The sequence below is a fragment of the Amblyomma americanum genome, chromosome 7 (assembly GCF_052857255.1).
Source record: "Amblyomma americanum isolate KBUSLIRL-KWMA chromosome 7, ASM5285725v1, whole genome shotgun sequence".
Taxonomy (NCBI): Eukaryota; Metazoa; Arthropoda; class Arachnida; order Ixodida; family Ixodidae; genus Amblyomma; species Amblyomma americanum.
In genome coordinates, this window is record NC_135503.1 from 29,438,782 (window position 1) to 29,460,386 (window position 21,605).

Genomic DNA, 21,605 nt, shown 5'->3' on the forward strand with positions numbered 1-21,605 from the left:
TTACGCAATCCGTTTTTTGTTTCTCGCCTCGTACCAAAAATGATTAGCGTTAACAACGCATAATGTTAAAACGTAAATACATTTCTCTTTCTAAGCGGATAAAACTTATTTTTCTATCATAAGCGAGAGGGCCACAGCAATCCGCAAACATTGTGAACAATAGCCACTGGCCGCGTGCACGTACATAACTTGGTATGAAAGACGAAGCCAGTTAAAGTCTGTTTCACATTCAAGCGATAACGTACGCGATTTCTGCCGCCGCGGCATAAAAAACCTGTTTAGAGCGGCCGCAGCGGCTCGAGCAGCCACAGCGACGAAGTTCCAACTTGGAAATATTTCGCCGCATCGAGCCGTTCAGTCACTCAAACAGCCCCAGTCGCTTGCGTGTGAAACAACCTAAAGATGCGCTCCCGGTTTGCGCTGAGCTCTTCCATGTTGGGACGGCCTTGCTAACAATCCAGAGATTATTTTATAAAAGATCTGGGTCTAATTTTTGAGTATGCAGATGTAAAGGATCTTGAGCTGATTCTGCAACAGGATCTATGATCTATTTTTGCAGGATCTAGGAGTAAGGGGTCTAGAGCTAATTCTGCAAGGATGTATATCTAAATATGCAAGTGCTCTATAGAGGTAATTCTGATATACGAGACAATGCCGGCCAAATTTCTTCGCAGCTTTTCCCGAAAAGAAAAAAAAAAACGATTTAAACAATAGGGTTTGAAACGATATAGTGGAGTCTCGTTAGATGCTCACCCGACCACACGAGCGCGCTCATGTACTGTTTCTATTTCCTCGAGGGTGAGGCAATCGTTAGTTTCGATGCTTTCCTCTTTAAGCGTCGTACCATCAACACCCGAATCCCCGCCATCGTCCCACCATCTTTCCCCCGCCTCCACGACCCACTCCGACCGATAACCCCTCTCTGCTGCTTCGGATGGAAGAGGTTCGGTATCCCAGCTCCCAGGGCAGCAATGACGTCCGGCACGCAACCAATAAGCGCGGAGGTCACCGCCAAGAGGGAAAAACAAAGCAAAAGTAAAAAAAAAAAACGAAGAGAAAGAAGACGGGAGGAGGACGGCGATGTTCACGATAGAAGCTCGAGAAGATGAGATCATAACACACGCACCCAGCCAACGCGGCCGGGTTCGCTTCTCGAGCCACGCTTTTTTTTTCCGCCAGACTACCTCACCATCCCCCCCCCCCTTTTTTTTTTCCTCGTGCTATTGCGCAACTGCTAGCACCACCCCCCCTCCCCCCCTTCTCAACAACAGAGCATGGCGACCGGTCAAAACAAGGAGATGGGAGTTTGCTTTGAAAGAGCGGTGAGTACAGCGAACGACGAAAGAGGGAGGACGAGAGAAGGGCTATGTATTATTCACGGCCGGCCGTTGTGTGTACAATACCGCCTACACGCCGAGCACGCTTTGTGCGCTCCCCCCCTCCGCCTACACCGCAACACGTGCTCCTCGAGGAAGTCTAAACCGACACGCCTGCCTTCTTGCGCGGCTGTGTTTTTTGGCCAGCGTTCACCGATTACCCGACCGACCGCACAAAAAAAAAAGAAAGAACAAAGTTCAGATACTCCGATGAACAGACTGATGGCGTGTCTTTCGCTTTCTTTTTTTTCTCACTTTCTCGCTTGCTTGTTTACGTGTTATCGGATCGTTTCTTTTCTTTGTCTTTCGCCTGGATCGGCGGCAACGATAAGGGGGGGGGGGGGGGGGCGACAATGAATGTGGAGGAGGCAATATATGAGAACGAGGAAATTGACGGAGACTACGTGCCATTCAGCCTGAAGACATCATCATCATCATCATCGGCCGCAGCTAGCTGTTGCTGGCATCCGGCAAGGCGACGTTTTTTTGTTCTTTTTTTGGCGCAGCGAAAATGATAGAAAAATTGCGCGTTTCTTTTTCTGTACTTTCTTTCGCGGCGGAACTTATAGCTCCATAAAGATGGAATCACACCAACGTGCTGGAAGCTTTGCTTTTCCTCTGCGGCTGTTTAGCCAGAGTGTCGGTGTTTCTCCGATTGCTCTGGATGAGAAGCCCCAATACCCTAAGATATTTCGCGTATGGGTTGGCCACTAGCAGTAATGCAGATGGGAGGATGGCCGTGGAGGCCGGGTTGACCTCGAATGAGCAGCAGCTCGGACTTCTGAGGTGAGCACGAGAGGTCGGCTACGCATCTCACCGCTCAGTACGAGCGTCTCACCCACACCTCCACGGGATGTCACATACTCGACAAGCTTGGAATAAGCTTCGAAACGACCGTCGCCGACAAGGCCCAGCTTCCGTCCCATATGCACAGCAACCTTATCGTTACCCCTCTCCCGAAAAACATGCACCCAGAGTACCATGTCGCTCGCCGCAAGGACAGGGCTAAGACTCTGCATAAAAAGTATTTAACAGATCAGACAGCGGTCTACGTCGACGCCGCCGAATACTACGATCGCGATGCTTTTTCGCTCGCAGTTGTAAACTACTGTGGACGGCCGTTGGTTGCGTGCTCCATTCCCGTCAGATCGTCTGAAGAGGCCGAGGAGGCGGCCATAGCCTTGGCGATGGTCTCCGCCTCTGCAGAAACCATCTTCAGCGACTGTAAATCTGCGATACGTAATTTCGCCAAAGGCCGGGTCTCCCCCGTCACCCTATCTCTCCTCCGCTCCACCAAGGACCAAATCCGCCCGATCCAATTGAGCTGGGTCCCTGCGCACTCATCCCACCCGGGGAACGAGGCGGCGCACAATCATGCCCGATGATTCGTCGACCGGAATGTGTTGTCGCGTATGGTTACATTTCATGACATAACCATGCACTACCGTTTAGGTAGACTTCTATATTCCCCCGCACATATTTCTCTCACCAAACCCCAAGAGGTTGCGCGGAGGCAACTCCAAACGAACACCTTCCCCAACCCCACGATATATGCCCGCATATACCCTGGGGTCTACTCTCCCTCCTGTCAACTATGTGGCCAACATGCCACTCTATCCCACATACTCTGGGCTTGCTCTCAGGACTCCCCTCCGCGAGGTTTGCAGCTCTCGAATCCAGGCCAGTGGGAGGCCGCATTGCTCAGTTCCGACTCGGACACACAGATCTGGGTTGTGACAAGAGCCCTAGAAGTCGCCGAACGCCACGGGCTCATGGCTCATGGGCTCATGGGGCTATAACCCCACACCAACTGCTACCTTGGTCGACGAAAATAAAGTTTATCCTCCTCCTCCTCTGTGGCTCAGCACCACGCGGAGTCGTCAATGCCTAAACTTCTGTGAGCTTACTTTGGTTTATGTGAAATAATTATCGATACCTCTACCACTGTTCAAGAATGACAAACTTCCGAAATGTCTGCGGAATTGAACTCGACATAAAATGGAGTAAATACGTATGGCGTAGCTAATAGCGAGTTTTTGCGTTGCGGAGACGGGCTATCGACGTACAGTACAGCAACCCAAGCCTGCCACTTGCAATGCTAACTCTCTCCAATAACAAATATCATACGTTACTATAGGGTTTCGCATACATGTGACTTTCGCATGACCTATACATTCGAGACGTTGCGAAGTTTTCAATCTCGACTCCATATCGTCACGGTGGAAGATACACAGTGCACTTCAAACAAGAGATCGACGACTAAGGTTTGATACAGCCGCGCTCACTATTATCTGCAACACAGCGAAGGTGCCGACCGCATTGTGATTCATGGTTTATTTATTTCGGTATTCGTAACGCACTATGATCGGTGAACAGCATCAAGTATACGAGGCTGCTGTAAAGCTCTCTGCGCGTGCTCTGCCTCGTAAATGGAGATCCCATACTGCAACATGCGTGTTGTAGGTAATACAGAACGCGCCTTTACGCCTGGAAGCTCGAAGCAGCTCTTTGGACATTTCAGAAAAGGCCGTCCACAGCGCATCACGATCTGCTGCCTGGTTCGAACCCGCTGGCGTTTTACCCGCTTTACCAGAGTTTATCATCCACCGTTCGAAAGAACAAAGTGATGTATACTATAATGCGGTCGCACTATAGCGACTACTATACCTCTCGATGACCGGGTGGAAATAAGCCGAATTTTCTAGCTGGGAAATTTGTCGTGAATTGCGCGAGAATTGTGCACGCACGAGTCGGAAATATGGCATAGTGTTATTTTAGGGTATACAGCAGAAGACGCATACATCTCTCTTCCCAAATCCGACATCGTTTCCAAGCTTCCGTGCCCGTTTCAAATGCGTCGCGTTTCCCCCAGCGTACAGAACAGTCGCCGCATATCTTATCTAGAAACTGGCGGCCACTGTATAGCAAGATCAGTGGTATTGCTTGGGTTGGAGCCAGTTTGTTGAACACTGGGGGCATATGCGCGCACTGCATAGTAAGAATCTTTTACACGGGTTAGGATAATAACAATACTAATTGGTTTTAGGGAAACGGAAATGGCGCAGTATCTGTCTCATATATATCGTTGGACACGTGAACCGCGCCGTAAGGGAAGGGATGAAGGAGGGAGCGAAAGAAGAAAGGAAGAAAGAGGTGCCGTAGTGGAGGGCTCCAGAATAATTTCGATCACCTGGGGATCTTGAACGTGCACTGACATCGCACAGCACACGGGCGCCTTAGCGTTTTTCCTCCATAAAAACGCAGCCGCCGCGGTCGGGTTCGAACCCGGGAACTCCGGATCAGTAGCCGTGCGCCCTAACCACTGAGCCACCGCGGCGGGTACACGGGTTAGGAAAAAGTAAGGAAAAAACAAGAATCAAGAGCGGCCGCGTTTCGATGGAGGCGAAACGCTAATGCGCCCGTGTGCTGTGCGATGTCAGTGCACGTTAAAGATCCCCAGGTGGTCGAAATTATTTTGGAATCCACCACTACGGCACCTCTCTTGCTTTCTTCTTTCACTCCCTCCTTTATCCCTTCCCTTACGGCTCGCTTCAAGTGTCCGCCGATATGTGAGACAGATACTGAGCTATTTCCTTTCCCCAAAAACCAATTTAGCAATTTACAAGAATCAAGGGCGCCTATAATCGTGTTGCTTGTCCCTTGTTTGTACCTGACCTGCGTGTAAAAAGGTTCTCGGCATTCAGCGCACGAATACTCTACCATGATCTATGAGCCAGCACCGACTGATCACTCCTGACCTCGAAAGAATGTGGACCTTGACTTGCGAATGCTATGCATGAGTTTCACTTTTCTGATTCGTCAAAAATTCTCTTTCGGTGGTTCGCCGCAACCCGCCGCGGTGGCTCAGTGGTTAGGGCGCTCGACTACTGATCCGGAGTTCCCGGGTTCGAACCCGACCGCGGCGGCTGCGTTTTTATGGAGGAAAAACGCTAAGGCGCCCGTGTGCTGTTCGATGTCAGTGCACGTTAAAGATCCCCAGGTGGTCGAAATTATTCCGGAGCCCTCCACTACGGCACCTTTCCTTCCTTTCTTCTTTGACTCCCTCCTTTATCCCTTCCCTTACGACGCGGTTCAGGTGTCCAACGATATATGAGACAGATACTGCGCCATTTCATTTCCCCCCCAAAAAACAATTACTAAACCAATTATTATTCGCCGCAAACTGATTTGTACGCGATCATCATTTACGTAATTAAATTAAGCGGGGGGGGGGGGTGTAGTAGACACAAACGAAGAAAAGGGGCGTGGGAGAAATTTAGTAGTGCGATTTCGTCACGCAGTGGACGCAATATGATTGCTGACGATGGTGGTACTGATGGCGATGGCGATGCTGATGGCGCCTGTCATTTCACTGAGGTGACGCGGACTGCACAGAATACAATATTATACTGCTGCTTTCTGGCCAATTGAAGTGAGGAAAAAAAAAAACACTCGCGGTTGAGGAAACGACGGAGCGTATTATACCCCTGTCACACGGGCACTTTCGATCCTCATTGAGTCAATGCTCATCGAACTCAATGCAGATCGACGGTTGTCACACGGCCACTTTCAAGCGCAATCGAGCTCGATCCTGCTTGACTCGATGCCGATTCCTCAAGAGTGCTTGAGGTTCCAAGCACAATCGAGAACTCTCGCTCTCATGAAGCTATAAAAATAAACACAAGTTAACAAAACCAAACTACAATTGTTGTTGTTGTGATCGATTAAAATGTAATACAGAACATTTTTCAGGTACTACGCCTGCTTATATGCAAACATTTGAAAGTAATCTCGACACCACGCTCCAAGCTTCGCCGTCAGTGTAAACAAAGATGGCGTCCTCCTGCTCGTCGGAGCGGAAACTGTGGAGCGAGCGCGAGACAGCCGCTCCCATCGACTGCTGACAGTACCGCCTAGATGATTTGCGGCGCCAGAAGAGAAACGCCGCAGTCTATGCAGAAATCGCGGAGGCGTTGCGGGCCCTTGGGTTGCATTGCACAGCAGCAGAGGTGCGCAGATACGCAATGTTGATTTGGCTACGGATTTGGCTGCCGCTGCCCCCGACTGCACAGTGTTGCCGGACATCGCCATGTTATGGCTGTCGGCGGAACATTTGGCGCCACCTAACACACATGAGGGAAACTTCTCAATGAGCATTGAAAATGCCCGTGTAGCAACGGATGTTTCGAGCGTGCTCGAAAATCTCGATGCAGATCGAGCTCAATGAGGATCGAAAGTGCCCGTGTGACAGGGGTATTAGAAACAACCAGTGCACTTCCCATTATGCGCGTGTGGAAAGCATAGACGACTTGCTCAGCGAAAGTCGCTTCCACAGACAATCAGAATGCACGGCCTCGTAATGGGGACACTATTTTCCTCGTTAAACCGGCTGCTCTTTAGTCTGTCCACTTAGAAAGCGATTAGCTGAGCGGAGTGCCAAAACCTAACGTCGCTGTGAGACTACATTAACCAACAGATCGGATATGACCTTGCCTGTATAATTGTGATCACAATCTCACGTTTTTAAGGCGATAGCCTTTAATGGCTTATACTCGCGTCCGTCCGTTACATTTTAGGTCACGCGATCCTGTGATGTCACGTGATCTCTCTGCCACGCTCGCGCCAGCTGCTCTTCTCGTCTGTCGTGAATTCAAGAGCGGCAAATTCAAATCAGTGCAATGAGTCGCTTCACTTCCGCCACCGGTTGGCCCGGTATTGCCACCCTCACCTCTTTCATTTAATTTCTCCATTCTGCCTGCTATCCTTTATTTCCGCTGCCCCAGCTCAGGTGCTTCAGTATCGATGGCAGATGCCGGGGCTAGCAAAAATCTTTTCCTTCCTTTCTACTATTATTTTTAATAAAATCACTACCACCACCACCAATGAGTCGCAAACGGCTTTTGCCTTCCCACAGTTAAGAGATAAGTAAGTGCCTCCAGCGAATTTTTTCTTTTTTTATTTTTCGATTACCTGCACAGGAGCCGAGTTCGGCGCCTGCTAGATCAGTTAGGTCCGGGGAAACGATTGCTGTCATTTTTCTTAAACACGATTAACAAAAATTACGTTAGCCCGGAAAACAATACGGGAAGCAGAGAAACCTTCCCGCGTTACTCATCGCTTCGTGCAGCTCTCAAGTCTTAGAAAATCAATGAAACAGTTTTACATGGATTATTTCAGAGTGTCCTACGACACAACGCCTACGTCAGCGACCAAAACGCCGTGAAGTGAACAGTTTGTGGCAGGACTGAAGCGCCTTATCGACAAGGGACTGGGCCAGTTCTAATTGCATGTAGTCTGCAGAAACCAACCATGAACTTGCGTTCATTGTCTGCTTTTTCGTATGCGTACATAGCATGTGTATGAATGTTTCTCTGGGCTAAAAATATTTTCCCTTCCTGAAAAGGGATTATTGACGATAAATACAAGCCGGGGCCAAAGTAGATAGCAAGCACGTGAAACTCGAAGGCAACTTGCCAAGTGCGCCAGCCTTCAAAACAACGGAGCTTAGTTGCATACAACACTAAATACAGACCTCGCGCGTATATTCAGCGCAGACAGACACCCGAATATTTGCATTAAAAGCCTCGAGCGCGAAATTATTCAGTGACGTCACTAGCGCGCGCTGAACACAGAGATCCGACTGCCTCCCGATTCCGGCCTCAGTCCAAGGCCTGCACGGCCTTCCACTCGAAGCCGCACGACAGATGAGTGCAAAGACAAAAATAACGTGGGAAGACAATGACTACGTGAACCACCTCGCGCTCACGAAATTAGAGTGAGCAGCTAAAACAATGGCTTCGCGATTACGGCCCACCGTTAGCACCGGAAGGCGTTCTAAGTGGACCGTTCGCGACAAAGAAGGAAATGTAGGGAAAAAAACGAGCACGACGCTACCTTATCCGCCCTCCTGAAGAGCCTAGGCGACAGTAGAGGCATCCTGGACGTGAAACGTTTTGTCGGTTGCGCCGACATCGAGGCGTGGGAAGGCACTTGTTGTGTCTCGTCGTCGTCTGCTACGCTGCCTCAGCCGTATTCGTGGTCGTCTGCTAAGACGCTAGGCTCCGCTTCGTATCCGAGCTGTACGCACCCGCGCGCACTCGCTGGTACGCTACTGTCGATCAAGGCACTTGCTTCGTGAATGTTGTCGATCAGCCGGAAAATGGACGTTTTCAAAAGGCGCGTGTAGTCGCGGCCGCCGCTTGCGCATGCAGCGGAGCGCCGGGGGACAGCCTCCGAGAGCGAGCGCAATTTGTCCCTCCCTCTCTCTTTCTCTCTCTCTCTGTTCCTTCCTCCGCGCATTTTGTCCGGGTGACGTCACGAGAAAGCGCGAGCGCCTTTGGGCCTTTCTCAGCCTCTTTTCTCCAAGGTCGAACGGCGCCACTTCGGAGCAGCGGGAGCGCCGGATTGATGGTGCTTCTTTCTCCGATTTTCTCTGCTTCCTTTCCTTTTTATTTCTCTCGCGTTCTGTTGACTTCGTCCGCATCGGCGGACGCGGCTGTCTTTACCTCATTACTCGCTCTCTCGGATTGTTCGTCGTCGTAGCGATGATGGATGCCGTGGTCTGCTGCATGCGTACTGCACAATGCTGGCTCGCCAGACTTTTACCACGAACATCCGGAAACGGAAGCGTCCACTGCAATGAGCGGCGCCGGTTGTTGTGCTTTAGGTGCCATGATCATTCTTTCTGGTGGAGGTTGCTGCCTCCTCTAACATCGCAGAGACAAGGAAATGAAAGAGCGGACACTTAGCTGTATCTTGTTGTACCTGTTTTGTGGAACTCTTGACCTATGGAGGTTCGCGAGATTATAGGACAAGGATAATAACTGCCACGCCCATGAGAGCAATACTCAAATCTCTGCTTTTGACCTGAGATCAGTGCAGTACTAAGTCGAAAAAGGATGAGTTTCTCATGAAAGGTTTCTCGCTTAAAAAGGTTGTTGTTGTTGTTAGCCTATCAACACCCCCCTTACTTCGTCATCCTCCTCTTACCCTCCCTTGGGTTAATTCTTGGGTCTGCGGCATTTTAGCGCGAAAACATTACTTAACATAGTTCCAACCAAAGAAATCTGGGAAGCCTCTAAGTAACTCGGGTAAGCTCGGAGAAGCGTCGCTCCAGCTGTAGCCAATGGGAGGGTGGCCTTGAGGATGACCTTGGCACCCTCAGGATCCCTTGCTTTCACACGTCTACTCGGTTGAACTACGTAAAAATCCTACCACTTTATTGGTCCCAGTTCGCGTCATTCAGGCCTACACCTTCTATAGCTCCAGGTACCCAGATTTGTTCCACGTATATTTTACCTTACACAGCAGTACTCTTGGGCACCGCCTACTGTTACGTCCCAATATTGGCGTTTTCTTCTGAAATTAACATGGGGACTTTCGCCAATACTTCAAATCAAATCAAATCAAAATCAGTTTTATTCAAACGACTAGTAGGAAGTACATGTCAATCATCTGGGCCCTTAGCCTTCTCGGCTAGACTTGGGCCCATGCAGGAAGTGCGAAAAATAATTATAGCGAGACAACTCAGTATTTTACACAGAATTCATGTAACAGCAGTTATGCGACATTTATACACAAAGAAAGGCGAAATGCTCAAGAAATTATACAATAGTTCGGAGGACAAAAAAAAAAAACAACTTGCTTCGAAATCCGATTTACGATCCTAAATACGATTCGTTGATCAACAAAAAAACACTTCTCTATTCCTTCCTGATTACAGTGACTACTGACTTCCTTAAAATTCATATCGTTACGCGCCCGCCACTAACCCTCCCTCGTCTGGTCAAAAGCGTACAGATGGTCTCGGTTCTGGCAGTCTTGGTGCCACAGGTAGCATGAACACCGTTAGCTCCTGCTCTCCTCGTTCAGTCACGGTCTACGTGGCACTTATGGTAGGATATATGACCATCCACGTCCGCCGCTATGGTCGGGGGCACCTAAGCTCCGCCTTAAGTATATGACGCTATAGCTTAATGGGTTAATGCCCATGTATGCAGAATTGGTCATTCTCTATTTGAAATTCATAGATCCCTGGGAGTCCTCATACCCCTCCTGGCGCAGTGGTGCAGCGGTTAAGCGATGCGCCACTGCCCTGCGATGCCAGGTGCTGCCAGCGGTGGGGCTTGTGCGACGTATACGTAGGCTGCGCTTGCCGAGCAACCTCTAGCGACCAATCATTAATCTGACTGCCACCTGCCACGGTGCGCAGCTTGTTCACAATCCCGTGGGCAGGTTGCGATGACGCCACGAGGTTCCGTGACCTATAGGTGTCCCACCTGCCTCCTACGTTGCTTCTCTGGGATTTTTTCGCGCATTTTTCGATCACGATCAACGATGCCGGATTTTCTGCGACACGAGCAGCGTTAACTCTCAAGGCTGGGCTACATTCAACACGAAAAAACAAATAAACACAAAGGTAGAAGGGAAGAGAGCTGCCGCCGTAGCTCAGTTGGTAGAGAACAGTACGCGGCATATGGAGGTCGTGGGGTTCGGATCCCACCGCGGCAGCATGTTGTCTTTTATCTGAAATGCTTTATCTGAAATGATAACGCGACTAACTGCCCGCGGTCCGTGAACACCGCGTTTAGTAATGCCCTCCCTCCGTCGGCAGATCTGGCGACGATATTAGTTGGATAGCAGTGAGGGGTGGCTTTTAGGAACAGTTGTTACCCTCATACAACAGCACATGCCCACATAGACACGAGCGTCAGCCGGCCGCCTGTGATAGTTCATGATAGTTCATGTGATAGTTCATGAGCAGCTTTGGTATGTTAAACGATACACTGCTCTTATTGGTGAATCTTACTGCAGTCTAGGGAAAGGTCAGCTAGTAAAGGAAGGCTAGTTTTCCAAGTGCTTCATGTTTGTTGTCCTCAGAATTCGTCGGATATTTACCTCGCACTATCTGCTTATAATTAAGAGTGTGTGGGAAATTAAGAGTGCTGATCTTTACCTATGCTTTCTCATAAAGTTTATTCTCGAAAACTGTGAGTAAATAATTTCTTCTTCTTTTCTACTTCAAATATTTCTGTGGTGACACTCCCAACATCTCGAGGCTCTCAAAACATCTTGACAGTATGTGTTACCTCTTCAGTGTCTTACGCAGCGTGAAGAATCGCAGCATGTTTCATACTTGCCCGTCTACATCAGGGGGCCCATGAACAGTCCTAAGAATGCCTTCGGCTGCCATCCTTCGCTGCTTAATCCTGGTAAATAGGCACATTCCTCACAAACCAATTTTCGCATTAAAATTTTGACGCAACCGTTCGTCGTATATAGCGTTCCGGGTGGTGTCATACGCGCGTGCATGTGTGCGGGTTGTGTGCGTGTGTGGGTGGGTGTAATTGCACCCAGGGACAGTAATGCTTTCGCATTCCCACACGTAAGCAGCCTTGTCTCTCTGCTGAATTTTTTTTAAAGGCGAAAGCCTTATACGAGAAAAGCCGACGGCGTGTGTTAGTATGTGTGTGCGTACTCGCAGGCGGTACAGAAAATCCCAGCAATGCCAAGATAAAAATTCAGAGGGCGCTTAAAGGGTCTCTGAAACACTTTCCGAGGAGAGCCCATCAACTCGCTCAATCACTACATTGTGTTGTCATGAAAACCTGAGCCAAATAATACACATCTACGCGCAGCAGAGGACCCAACATCACGCGCGAAAGTTAGCGAGAGCTAGACTATAGCTGATCCGGAGTACCCAGATTCGATCCCGACCGCGGCGGCCGCGTTCGATGGAGGCGAAACGCACTGAAGGCGCCCATGTGCTGTGCGAGGCAGTGCACGTTAAAGATCCCCAGGTGTTCGAAGTTATTCTGGAGCCCTCCACTATATATACGGCACCTATTTCTTCATTCTCTTAGTCCCTCCTTTATCCTTTCCCTTATGGCGCGGTTCAGGTGTCCGCCGAGATGTGAGACAGATACTGCCCAATTTCCTTTTCCCCAAAACCAATTTTCATTCTCAGTAGGCGAGCCCTTCCCGAGGCCTTTTTTATTCTCGCACCCTCCTCCGTCACTCACACCTGAGTGTACAAGCTGAGAGGTAGCCATTGCTTAGATTCTTTCAGACGTCATGTAGCTACCGTGGCCGCGGCCAATAACCTGCGTAGCTCCGACGGGTCAGGAAGCTCCGCCCCCGGAGGAGGGGCCGGCGGAGGAGCGCCGACCTTCCAGCGTGCAAAATGCGACGAGAGCAGAGAAAAGGCATGAAGACGCTGAAATTCAATTTTGGCCACAGATTACCCGCCGCGGTGGCTCAGTGGTTAGAGCGCTCGGCTACTTATCCTGAGTACCCGGGTTCGAACCCGACCGCGGCGGCAGCGTTTCGATGGAGGCGAAACACAAAAGGCGCCCGTGAGCTGTGTGATGTCAGTGCACGTTAAAGATCGCCAGCTGGTCAAAATTATTCCGGAGACCTCCACTACGGCACCTCTTTTTTCCTTTCTTCGTTCACTCTCTCCTTTATCCCTTCCTTCCCTTACGGCGCGGTTCGAATGTCCACTGAGATCTGTGAGACAGTTACTGCGTCATTTCCTTTCCTCAAAACAAATTTTCAAGTAAGTGACGTTTACCCGCCGCGGTGGCTCAGTGGTTAGGGCGCTCGACTACTGATCCGGAGTTCCCGGGTTCGAACCCGACCGCGGCGGCTGCATTTTTATGGAGGCAAAATGCTAAGGCGCCCGTGTGCTGTGCGATGTCAGTGCACTTTAAAGAACCCCAGGTGGTCGAAATTATTCCAGTCTTCCACTACGGCACCTCTCTCTTCCTTTCTTCTTTCACTCCCTCCTTTATCCCTTCCCTTACGGCGCGGTTCAGGATTCCAACGATGTATGAGACAGATACTGCGCCATTTCCTTTCCCCAAACACCAATTATTATTAAGTAAATGACGCGGGAGCCGTCCACTAAGGCACCTCTGCTTTCCTTTCTTCTCTCAGTCCCTCCTTTATGCCTTCCCTTAAGGCGCGGTTCAGGCGTCCGCCGTTATGTGAGGCCGATACTGCGCCATTTTCTTTCTCCAACAACCGATAAAAAAAGCAAATGACGCAGTAACTGCATGTCTCGCCTCTCGGAAGGGGCTGGGAAGGCATGCAATTGAAGCTGCATATGTCGTCGGTTCGAATCGCGAGGTAGCCCCCAGCTCGTCTAGCATATGTAAGCTGAATGCAACGAGAAATTGTATGATCCCCCCCCCCCCCCCCCCCGGAACGCTGTAGGGCAAATGGTTGCGTCACAATTTTGGTACGAATTTAAACAAAACTGGCACAACACGGTCGTTATCAACGTACTACTCATTTAAATCATGACAAGTGCAGAGAGACCTTATACTTGCTTTAATATCTGCTGCTGGTCCTCGGACCCAAGATGTTAAAATTGTTTTTGGAAAATGGCGGAGTGCTATAGACGCACTCTGGCACGGGTCAGCCCGGTATTGTACTGCCTCCGGGATCGGCCCGGGGCCTATAGGCCTATTAGCGCGCGGCGCCTTTTCTATCTATCAATCTTTCCCTCCTATGCTGTAAGTCTCCTATACTTTCAGCACGTGGCAGCGAGGGTGGCTCGGCTTGAGCCAGTAGGCAGGCCCGTGCTCTTTCCTTTTCCTATACTTCCATCCAGCAACATCAGTCAGTCAGTCAGTGCAGTCAAGCACAGAGAGCGTCGGCAGTGACGCTCAACCTCAAGTTCCTGCCCGATTATTGGAATACGGCTTCTCTACTATGCAAAACCTGAAAACAATGCTCTGTTACTAATACTGTTTAAAAACATCGTTCCTTAACTGCTCGAATGGTGACATGGAGTTAGATGAACGTTGTACAGGATTACGAAATATCTAACATAACCACTTTCCCACCTCTAAACTCGTTTCGTCCGGCTCGCCAGGAGTTTTACCTGCAAGGCGACCTCTACCAGCTGCGCCGTCGCTAATGGTTCCTTTGTGTCTTGGCAAGTTTCTCTTCTCGGTTGTTCGCCAAAACAGCAGAGCCGTTCCCGAAACTTTTGTGAGCTTCTCGTTAGCGCGCGTAAATCTCGGAGCGCCCCATTCCACATCGAGGAAGAAATCATCGGACGCAGCGAGTAGTTTGTATTTTATCTTTTATTCAGCGGCAGCCACCAAGCAGTCTGCGCATGGCCGCCTCGATCGGGCGCGCGGTGTCCAGGCGCGCGTGGCATAGTGCCTAGAATCTCGTGGTCTGCGAACGTTGGTTACCCGCTAATGCGAGAGGGGCGTCAATATGTCCAGTACAACAATGCGAAGATGCTGCTAAAGCTAAGCGGGGAAGCGCGGCCGGCCTTCGCTAGCCAACGCTTCTAGAAGTCGTTTCGTCTGCCACTTCTTTTTTTCGGCCCCCAGTGTGGAGTAGGCACCCGCCAACGCTAATAGCGGGGCCCGCTGCGCCGACCCCAACCGTGCACGGAAACCCGAGTGGGGACACAGTCCACCACACGGGGGACGCGTACGCGAGGGCAGGCAAGACGACCTGTTGGTAAATTGCTCTCAGGTGTGCCGGTGTGCCTCTGAGGCGAATAAAAGTGCCGAGGCGCTTCAAGCCGGCAAGCAGCTCGGCACGCTCCTTGAGATGGTCGCCGTGGGCTATGAACGAGAGGGTGCGATCAAAAAAGACTCCGAGACCCCTGACGGCAGGCCTGAATTTCAGAGTCGCACCGCCAAGGCGAACGGCGGGTGGCGTTCGCCCCCCCCCCCCCCCCCCCCCCCTCCCTCGGGAGGGGTGATGAGCAAGCACACCGTCTTCTCCGCGCTGATGGTAATTGACCCTCGCCGCCTTCGCCCACGTCGCCACTTGGCCGAGCGCGTTCTCCGCCAAATCCTGTGGCACCTTCCTGCCTGATCCAGGCACAAGAATGACAACGTCGTCCGCGTAGGCTCGGAGCGACACACGCTCTGGCATAGGCTGCTCGAGCAAACCACGCACTACGATGTTTCATAGGAGCGGTGACAGCGGAGAACCCCGTGGACTTCCTAAGGTGGGACGCGCAACCGCGTCTCCCGCCCGTGAGCGGTAAACCGTGCACCTCCGCCCGGGAGCGGTAAAGACCGGAAGAGCACACAGAGATTTCTCGGGCACCTCATCGTCCGAGAGAACTGAGGACCAGGGGATATGCCACACACTATCGAAGGCTCCACTGAAATCTATTGATATCAGCAATACGTGAAGGCCATCAGCTCTTATCCCTCTAATTTTGGTAATTAAGGAATGCAGAGCGTGAATAGCTTCGCGCTTTCGAGTAAAGCCGAATTGACCCCGATGGAGCAAATTTCGAGTTGCCATGAAATGGTAAAGGCGACCATAGATGAGACGCTCCAGCACTTTGCCGAGCGTCGAATTCATGACGATGGTACGATATGAGTGTGGTTCGTCGGGTGGGCGACCTGGTTTTGGTATGAAAATGATGCGACCCTTCTGCCAGACCAATGGAAAGTGGCCGAGCTTCAGCGCCGCGCCGAAAACAAATTGAAAATTGAAGGAGCTGTGGCTGCGTCTCCCAGAGAGCGCGAACAACGCGCGGCGTGAAGCCACCGAGCCCGGAGGCTATATTTAGAAACAGCGACATGAATTTCTCCGCGCGTGAACGGAACGCCGTCAGCGCCTTCGGAGAGCGGGCCTGCAGCAGTAGCCCTCATTTGTGTGTGTAACATGTTGTCTGCCGTGATGTCGTCTGATGTGATGTGATGGTGTCGAGAAGCAGCTGGACCGTTTCCAATGTGGTGGCTGTTAGGGTGCCGTCCGAGCGTTTGGAGACGCCAACATGCCAAGAATATTCAAGCCACCGGGAGTCATCAATCGCCGGAGGCTTCAAAGGGCCGTCGGCGTGGTTGCGGCGCCACGAATGCAGGTGGCGGCGTCTACAGGGAACCCCCCCCCCCCCCCCCCCCCCTCTTTTGTTTACGGGGTGAAATGTCCACCCGCCGCCTGGGGACGTTTTTCGGGAACCTGGTTGTCGTTTGTTCTCAACGCCGGACTCACCCGGGACATAACGACGTCCTTCTCCCGGAGGGGACGGCGGGGGAGGCGTCAAGCGGCGAGCGGCGCGGGGCTGCAAATGAGCCGTGGCAAACGCGGCCGTGTTTGACTAAGCCAACGACGCCGGAATCTTCGTGCTTCGAAAACAACTTCGTCTTACCCTAAGTGCTATTCCTTACGTGGAACCTTCTGCAAAGTGCAGCGGCAGCCTTTCGTTCCCACGCTACCGCTGTGAAGTGCAGGTGACTGACCTTCGACGCTGCTTAGGGCCCCCTTCGGGCTATTCATCACTGCTGCCTGGACAGCATGGACCATAACTCGCCAGAAGTGGCGAGAGTGTGTTGTTGGGAACGTCCGGGAGGGCGGATCCTGAAGACTGGACACGTGATCGACATCACAGTGATTCGACACATTTTTAATGAACTAAATTCCCCAACTAGGGAATTGGGGACAGGGGACCCTATTTAAGCAGCGATCTGGCATGTGGTCAGCCAGCTCCCGTCTAACGCCACCTACACCTGAAAGGGCCTGCCATATACACTTGATTTTATGGAATCGCGTGCAATGTTTCTTGTGTATGCGTCTCGGGTGGTTGAAATGTGTGTGCGATGTGTGTGAGTATTGATTGGCGAAATGTTGTCGAAGGTGGTAGCCCCTTTTGCGCTGATATCTGCGGCGCATTGCACGGACCTTCGATCGCTCTAGGGCGAGTTCTAGCGTCCACCAGGAATTTGGAGTGTGATGGGATGATGAATGTTGATGTCTCAAGCGATCGTATATATTGTAAAATTGTGCAAGTATTGTATTCTAATGACTGCGGTGACTGCAAATCAGCTCCGGCCACTGCAGTGAAAAATGAAGATGAAGCCAATGACGCCAAGGCGCGTGTATAGTTCCGCGATGCGACGCTCGCGGCCGCCCGTCTGGGTGCCTGATGAAACTGTTATGTATTTGTGTTCTGACAATGGTATTGTGTCAGAGACCCGTCAGCGCGGACCCGCCAATGCCAACGCCGGGGAAATCAGTGTTATGTCTATCCATGTGTCTGTGTATGGTGTGGTGTATGTGGGTGGAGACGCAGTGTCGTTCAAAATGATTCAAGTCAGAGGCCAGTGAGAAATTTAATAAGTCTGCACCGCGTGCATCCCCAAGCCGAATGATGAGCGTTGAAATCTGCCACAACGACCGCTGGCGTTCCCTACGTCATCAAATGTCGGTGTCATGGGAAGTGTGGTGGAGCGTATGCTGAGATGAGCGTGGATGATGCAGTGGCCGAAGTGCAGACAACAGCCACCACTCTAGGGGTGGTAAGGATGGGGAAGAGACCAAATGTTGTGGTACATGCTAGTATTGCACAGTGCGGTCATGCAGCGGCAGCGACATTCTGGCGGTATGCCCTGTATAGTGTCTTGTCGCGTATACTGATCTGAAATGAGTGATAATGCATGATTATCATTTCTCATTGTTTCGACCAACACGGGGGTCGCGTTTCGACAGTGATCTAATTTTGCTTGTTGAAGGAAAACGTTGGAGTGTTAGTCATTGTGGGTTCCTGGGTGGTTGCGTAACTGACCCTCAGCCTCGTGTTTGGGAAACACTCGTGTATGCGATCGGGCTGTCAAGTCTTGTTTTTGCAAATATCACATGCAAGTGGCAGCGAACTGGGCTATTGAGCGGCGCGTCGCAGCCAAAAACCTGGAAAAACTTTCAACTTGTTGATACCTCGTCGCTCTGGCCGCTCGAGCTGCCGCGACGACTTGAAACAGGTTTTTGCGCCACGGCGGCAGGAATCGCTAGCGTTTTTGCTTGCATGTGAAGCTGGCTTTAATGGTAAAATTTCTGCAGCAGCTGAACGGAACGTCTCAGCAACGTTTCTTCCGCAAAATTGTTCTCAGGTAGCCCTGTGATTCACGGGACATGCATTTTGATTGTAAAACATTTTATTCGCCGGAAAGAGCTTGGTAAGAGGTCGCGTTAAGTGGTCGAGAGTGCATAGCTTTCGACGACTTTGTCAGCCCACTCCACCTCCAGAACTTTCGGCGGTTAGAGCCAGCCAGCACGGCCTCCCACCGCTCGAGAGGAGGAGCGGTAGCTACATCACCCGGAGGTGGCTCTATTTTACAATCCCACAGGATGTGATTGTAGTTGGCTCGTTGGCCACAGTGTTTACAGTTGAGGTTGTATGGATCCGGATAAATGTGCGCGAGGAGTGATGGGATGCGTATCGATCTCGTCTGTAGACGACGCCACGCAGCCTCTTGTTCTTTAGTCAGGCTTTTGTCCGCAGGGGGAAGGTTCTCCTGTCTAGTTTAAAATGATTGGTGAGATCGTGATATGTGATCATGGAGTCCTTCGTGAAACTCAGGGAGCCAGACTCATCGACTGCCTGGTCGACGAAACCTCGGGCTTTATTGTGGGCTGCCTCGTACCCCGGATTCCCCGAATGGGCTGGGACTCATATCAGTTTGGAATAATTTGGTGAGAATTTGGTGGCGTTAAGGATTTTAAGGAAGGTGTTTGACATTCGCCCTTTTGCGAAATTATTGATAGCCATTTTGTAGTCGCTGAGAATGATGTTCTCTTGGGTATGCGCTGGAGCGAGGGCTGTAGCCACTCCTTCTGCCGTTTCAGAGGATTTGGAATTGCAATCACGGGACATGCAAGCTTCGTACAAGCTTCACGTTTTAATTTCGCGCCAATGCGGCTTCATTGCCAACGTGGCGCACTCTGGTGATTTCCGCTGAATTCACTCTAACGGCGCTGCAGCAGCTGCAGCAATATCAGCAATAGCTTGAGCTGATATAGGTAGCCTGAGCTCCATGCGCAGCTGTAATAAAAGGGAGTAAATAAAGACACCCGCCTATTGTTATATTGTTGTTGTCCCCGGTGCATTCAAGCATCTTTGAACTACTAAAGCAACAGTCAATGAGAGTTCTCAACCATGTGTGTTGTTTTGGGTTGCCGTAGGACCTAAGATGGCGTCGGTAGATGTGTATTGTGTTTGTGGTCAACCGTACGACCCGAATCTGTTTATGATTCAGTGTGATGTTTGCAAAGACTGGTTTCACGGAAAGTAAGGCCTTTCGAACCGACTGCTGTCTGCCTGTTTTCCCGTTCTTTGCAACTGTATTTACCCGCTAATGCCTCTCTGCTAGCACCGTGTCGCAACGCGTTGGTTTCCTATCTGCTCGAACGGCACAAGTTGCCCGGCGCTAACAGCTTGCCTGCTGAATGGCACTGTCCTCAAGTCTTTGTTGCCAGAACGTAGCGGGCCTTTCACGCTGTATTAACCGGGGTAGCAACCACTGTCGTTCGTGTTTCCCGTGGCGCGCTTCACATGCTGCCTGCTCATCAGCTGGTTCCCTATCTGCCGAGTGCACCGCATTTTTTTTTCTTAACCATTGAACTGCATGCTTTGTTGATCGCTGTTGCAGCCTTCCTCTAAGCTTTTATTTCAGCTGACAGAGTCGCGTTAACGGCTTTAAGAACCGCGTGCAGCTTTTGAGGACGAATGTAAAGAAAAAAAACAACACTGAAATCACTGCCGGGATGCGTATCGACCACGCTCTCGAGAGCGCGCTTATTTAGGAAGCTGTCAAAGTAGGCCGCTCGCTGTCCAGTGCTTGTCGCAGGCGGTATCGGAGCGCGACTTCAACGTTGCTGTATTGTTTCCCGGTTTCAGTTGCGTGGATGTCAAGGAGCATGACGCCTGCGACATCATCAAGTACCACTGCCCTCAGTGCCAGCTCTCCTTCGGACCATCAGTCTGTAAGTTGTCACTGCTCTTTCCGTAACACTCCTGTACTTAATATCAGCTACAGCTTGCCTTCACGAAGTGTTTGCACACTTGCAATCAGCGCAAAAGACCACGTTAGCGAAATCATGCTGCACGTCTATGCAAATCGCATCTACTCGCCATTTTGAAGTGAAACATTATAAGACTGGATCTAGGCACGGTTTTGAGGAATGCGCTTGACGCTGTTTTTCAAACATGTCATACCAGTGTTCCCACTTTATTTGCTTCTTGATTGGAAAAATACACACATTGCTATCAGCGTATATTTCACGTACTGGTTTCATTTATTTTTGCTAGGTGACTGGTACTTAATATAGCTGACATTTAATAGCAGTTATTCTAGCAAAATATTGCACATATTAACTACCACTGTGAGCTTCTGTCCATGCAGATTTTGATGTGCACATTTGAATTTGCTATTATTAAAGTAATCCTCTAAACCATTTTTAAAGGATTATGTGTAATTTATGGCATAGAACATGCAGTATATTTATGCTTTCATGTGTCCAAGCTTCTGTTTGTCATATAGTACCAGTTAGTTGTGCTCAGCTTTTCTAGTGAGATTGTATTTGGGAGTCTGCCTCTTACAGTAATGTGTTTCACTTCAATATTCGCCTAGTATGTGCAGTAGAAAACCTCTCTCATTTGCTAACCACCTGGCTAGCGAAAAAGCAAGCTTGGGGAGCTACTGAAACCGGTGTCGTTATCTGCTGGGTAGAAGCTAGCATGAGAAGCAGCATCTCTGAGCCACCAGACCCGCTGGTCCCTGCCTGCTTAGCTTTGATTTAAACGGAAGGCACCACATGTGAGTTTGTTTGATAGGAGCAGATGAAACCGACTGCCTAAATGACTGCTCACTCTGTAGAGCCGAAGTGCTGTTGCCCCTTCAGCTACTAGTCCTGTCTGTTCCTGGCAGAAGACTGCTCTGTGTGACTTGCTGGGGCCATTTATTGAGCAATTGTACTTTTTTATATCTGCTGCGTGAACCGAGCAAGCTCTAATTCCAAATCCACTAGTGTACGAGACAGACCACACAATTTGAACTCGGCGTGAAATTTGATCTCGGACAAACTAGGATTTCTTGAGAGACCAATTTTCAATAGGTAAATGGTTAAAGTAAGCAACTTGCTACACGTTATGTAGGATTTCTGTTGACCTTGCCATTGCGCCATAATATTTCAGGGAAGCAGAGGACGAACTGGCACCGGCATGACTACTCAGATCCTGACTCAAGTGACAAGGTGAGTTGACCTCATCATTTGAACACCTCCTGCACTGTACTATGCTTCATTTCTAATTTGCTGGCTTAATATTTGCAGCCTGTGCAGACGGGAACTTATGTTTTCATCAAGGAACTCAAATCAAGGCACTTTGAAAGGTGAGCTCAAATGCTTGTTGTCTCTCTCTCTTGAGTTTTGAACTTTCGTCCTATTAGAAATGTGTTTTGTGAT

The 21,605-nt window shown here is 50.3% G+C and overlaps 2 protein-coding genes across 5 annotated transcripts in view; one reads left to right on the top strand and one right to left on the bottom strand.

Moving 5' to 3' along the window:
* LOC144098756 (GRAM domain-containing protein 4-like) overlaps nucleotides 1–8,588 on the bottom strand; it is a 111,770-nt gene extending 103,182 nt beyond the window's left edge. The window contains exon 1 of one of the 2 annotated variants that reach the window (XM_077631612.1): nucleotides 8,271–8,588. In XM_077631612.1, the coding sequence (XP_077487738.1) occupies nucleotides 8,271–8,348 (78 nt within the window). In that variant the 5' untranslated portion in view covers nucleotides 8,349–8,588. The remainder of the gene's footprint in view (nucleotides 1–8,270) is intronic. The other variant, XM_077631611.1, reaches the window with a different exon arrangement.
* The window catches only part of LOC144098754 (histone lysine demethylase PHF8-like), a 171,290-nt gene that overhangs the window by 79,085 nt on the left and 70,600 nt on the right, over nucleotides 1–21,605 (top strand). Inside the window, exons 1-4 of one of the 3 annotated variants that reach the window (XM_077631605.1) lie at nucleotides 19,135–19,431; nucleotides 20,041–20,126; nucleotides 21,337–21,395; nucleotides 21,474–21,532. In XM_077631605.1, the coding sequence (XP_077487731.1) occupies nucleotides 19,334–19,431; nucleotides 20,041–20,126; nucleotides 21,337–21,395; nucleotides 21,474–21,532 (302 nt within the window). In that variant the 5' untranslated portion in view covers nucleotides 19,135–19,333. Of the gene's footprint in view, nucleotides 1–19,134; nucleotides 19,432–20,040; nucleotides 20,127–21,336; nucleotides 21,396–21,473; nucleotides 21,533–21,605 lie in introns of those variants that run through there. The other 2 variants (XR_013307238.1, XM_077631606.1) reach the window with 2 other exon arrangements.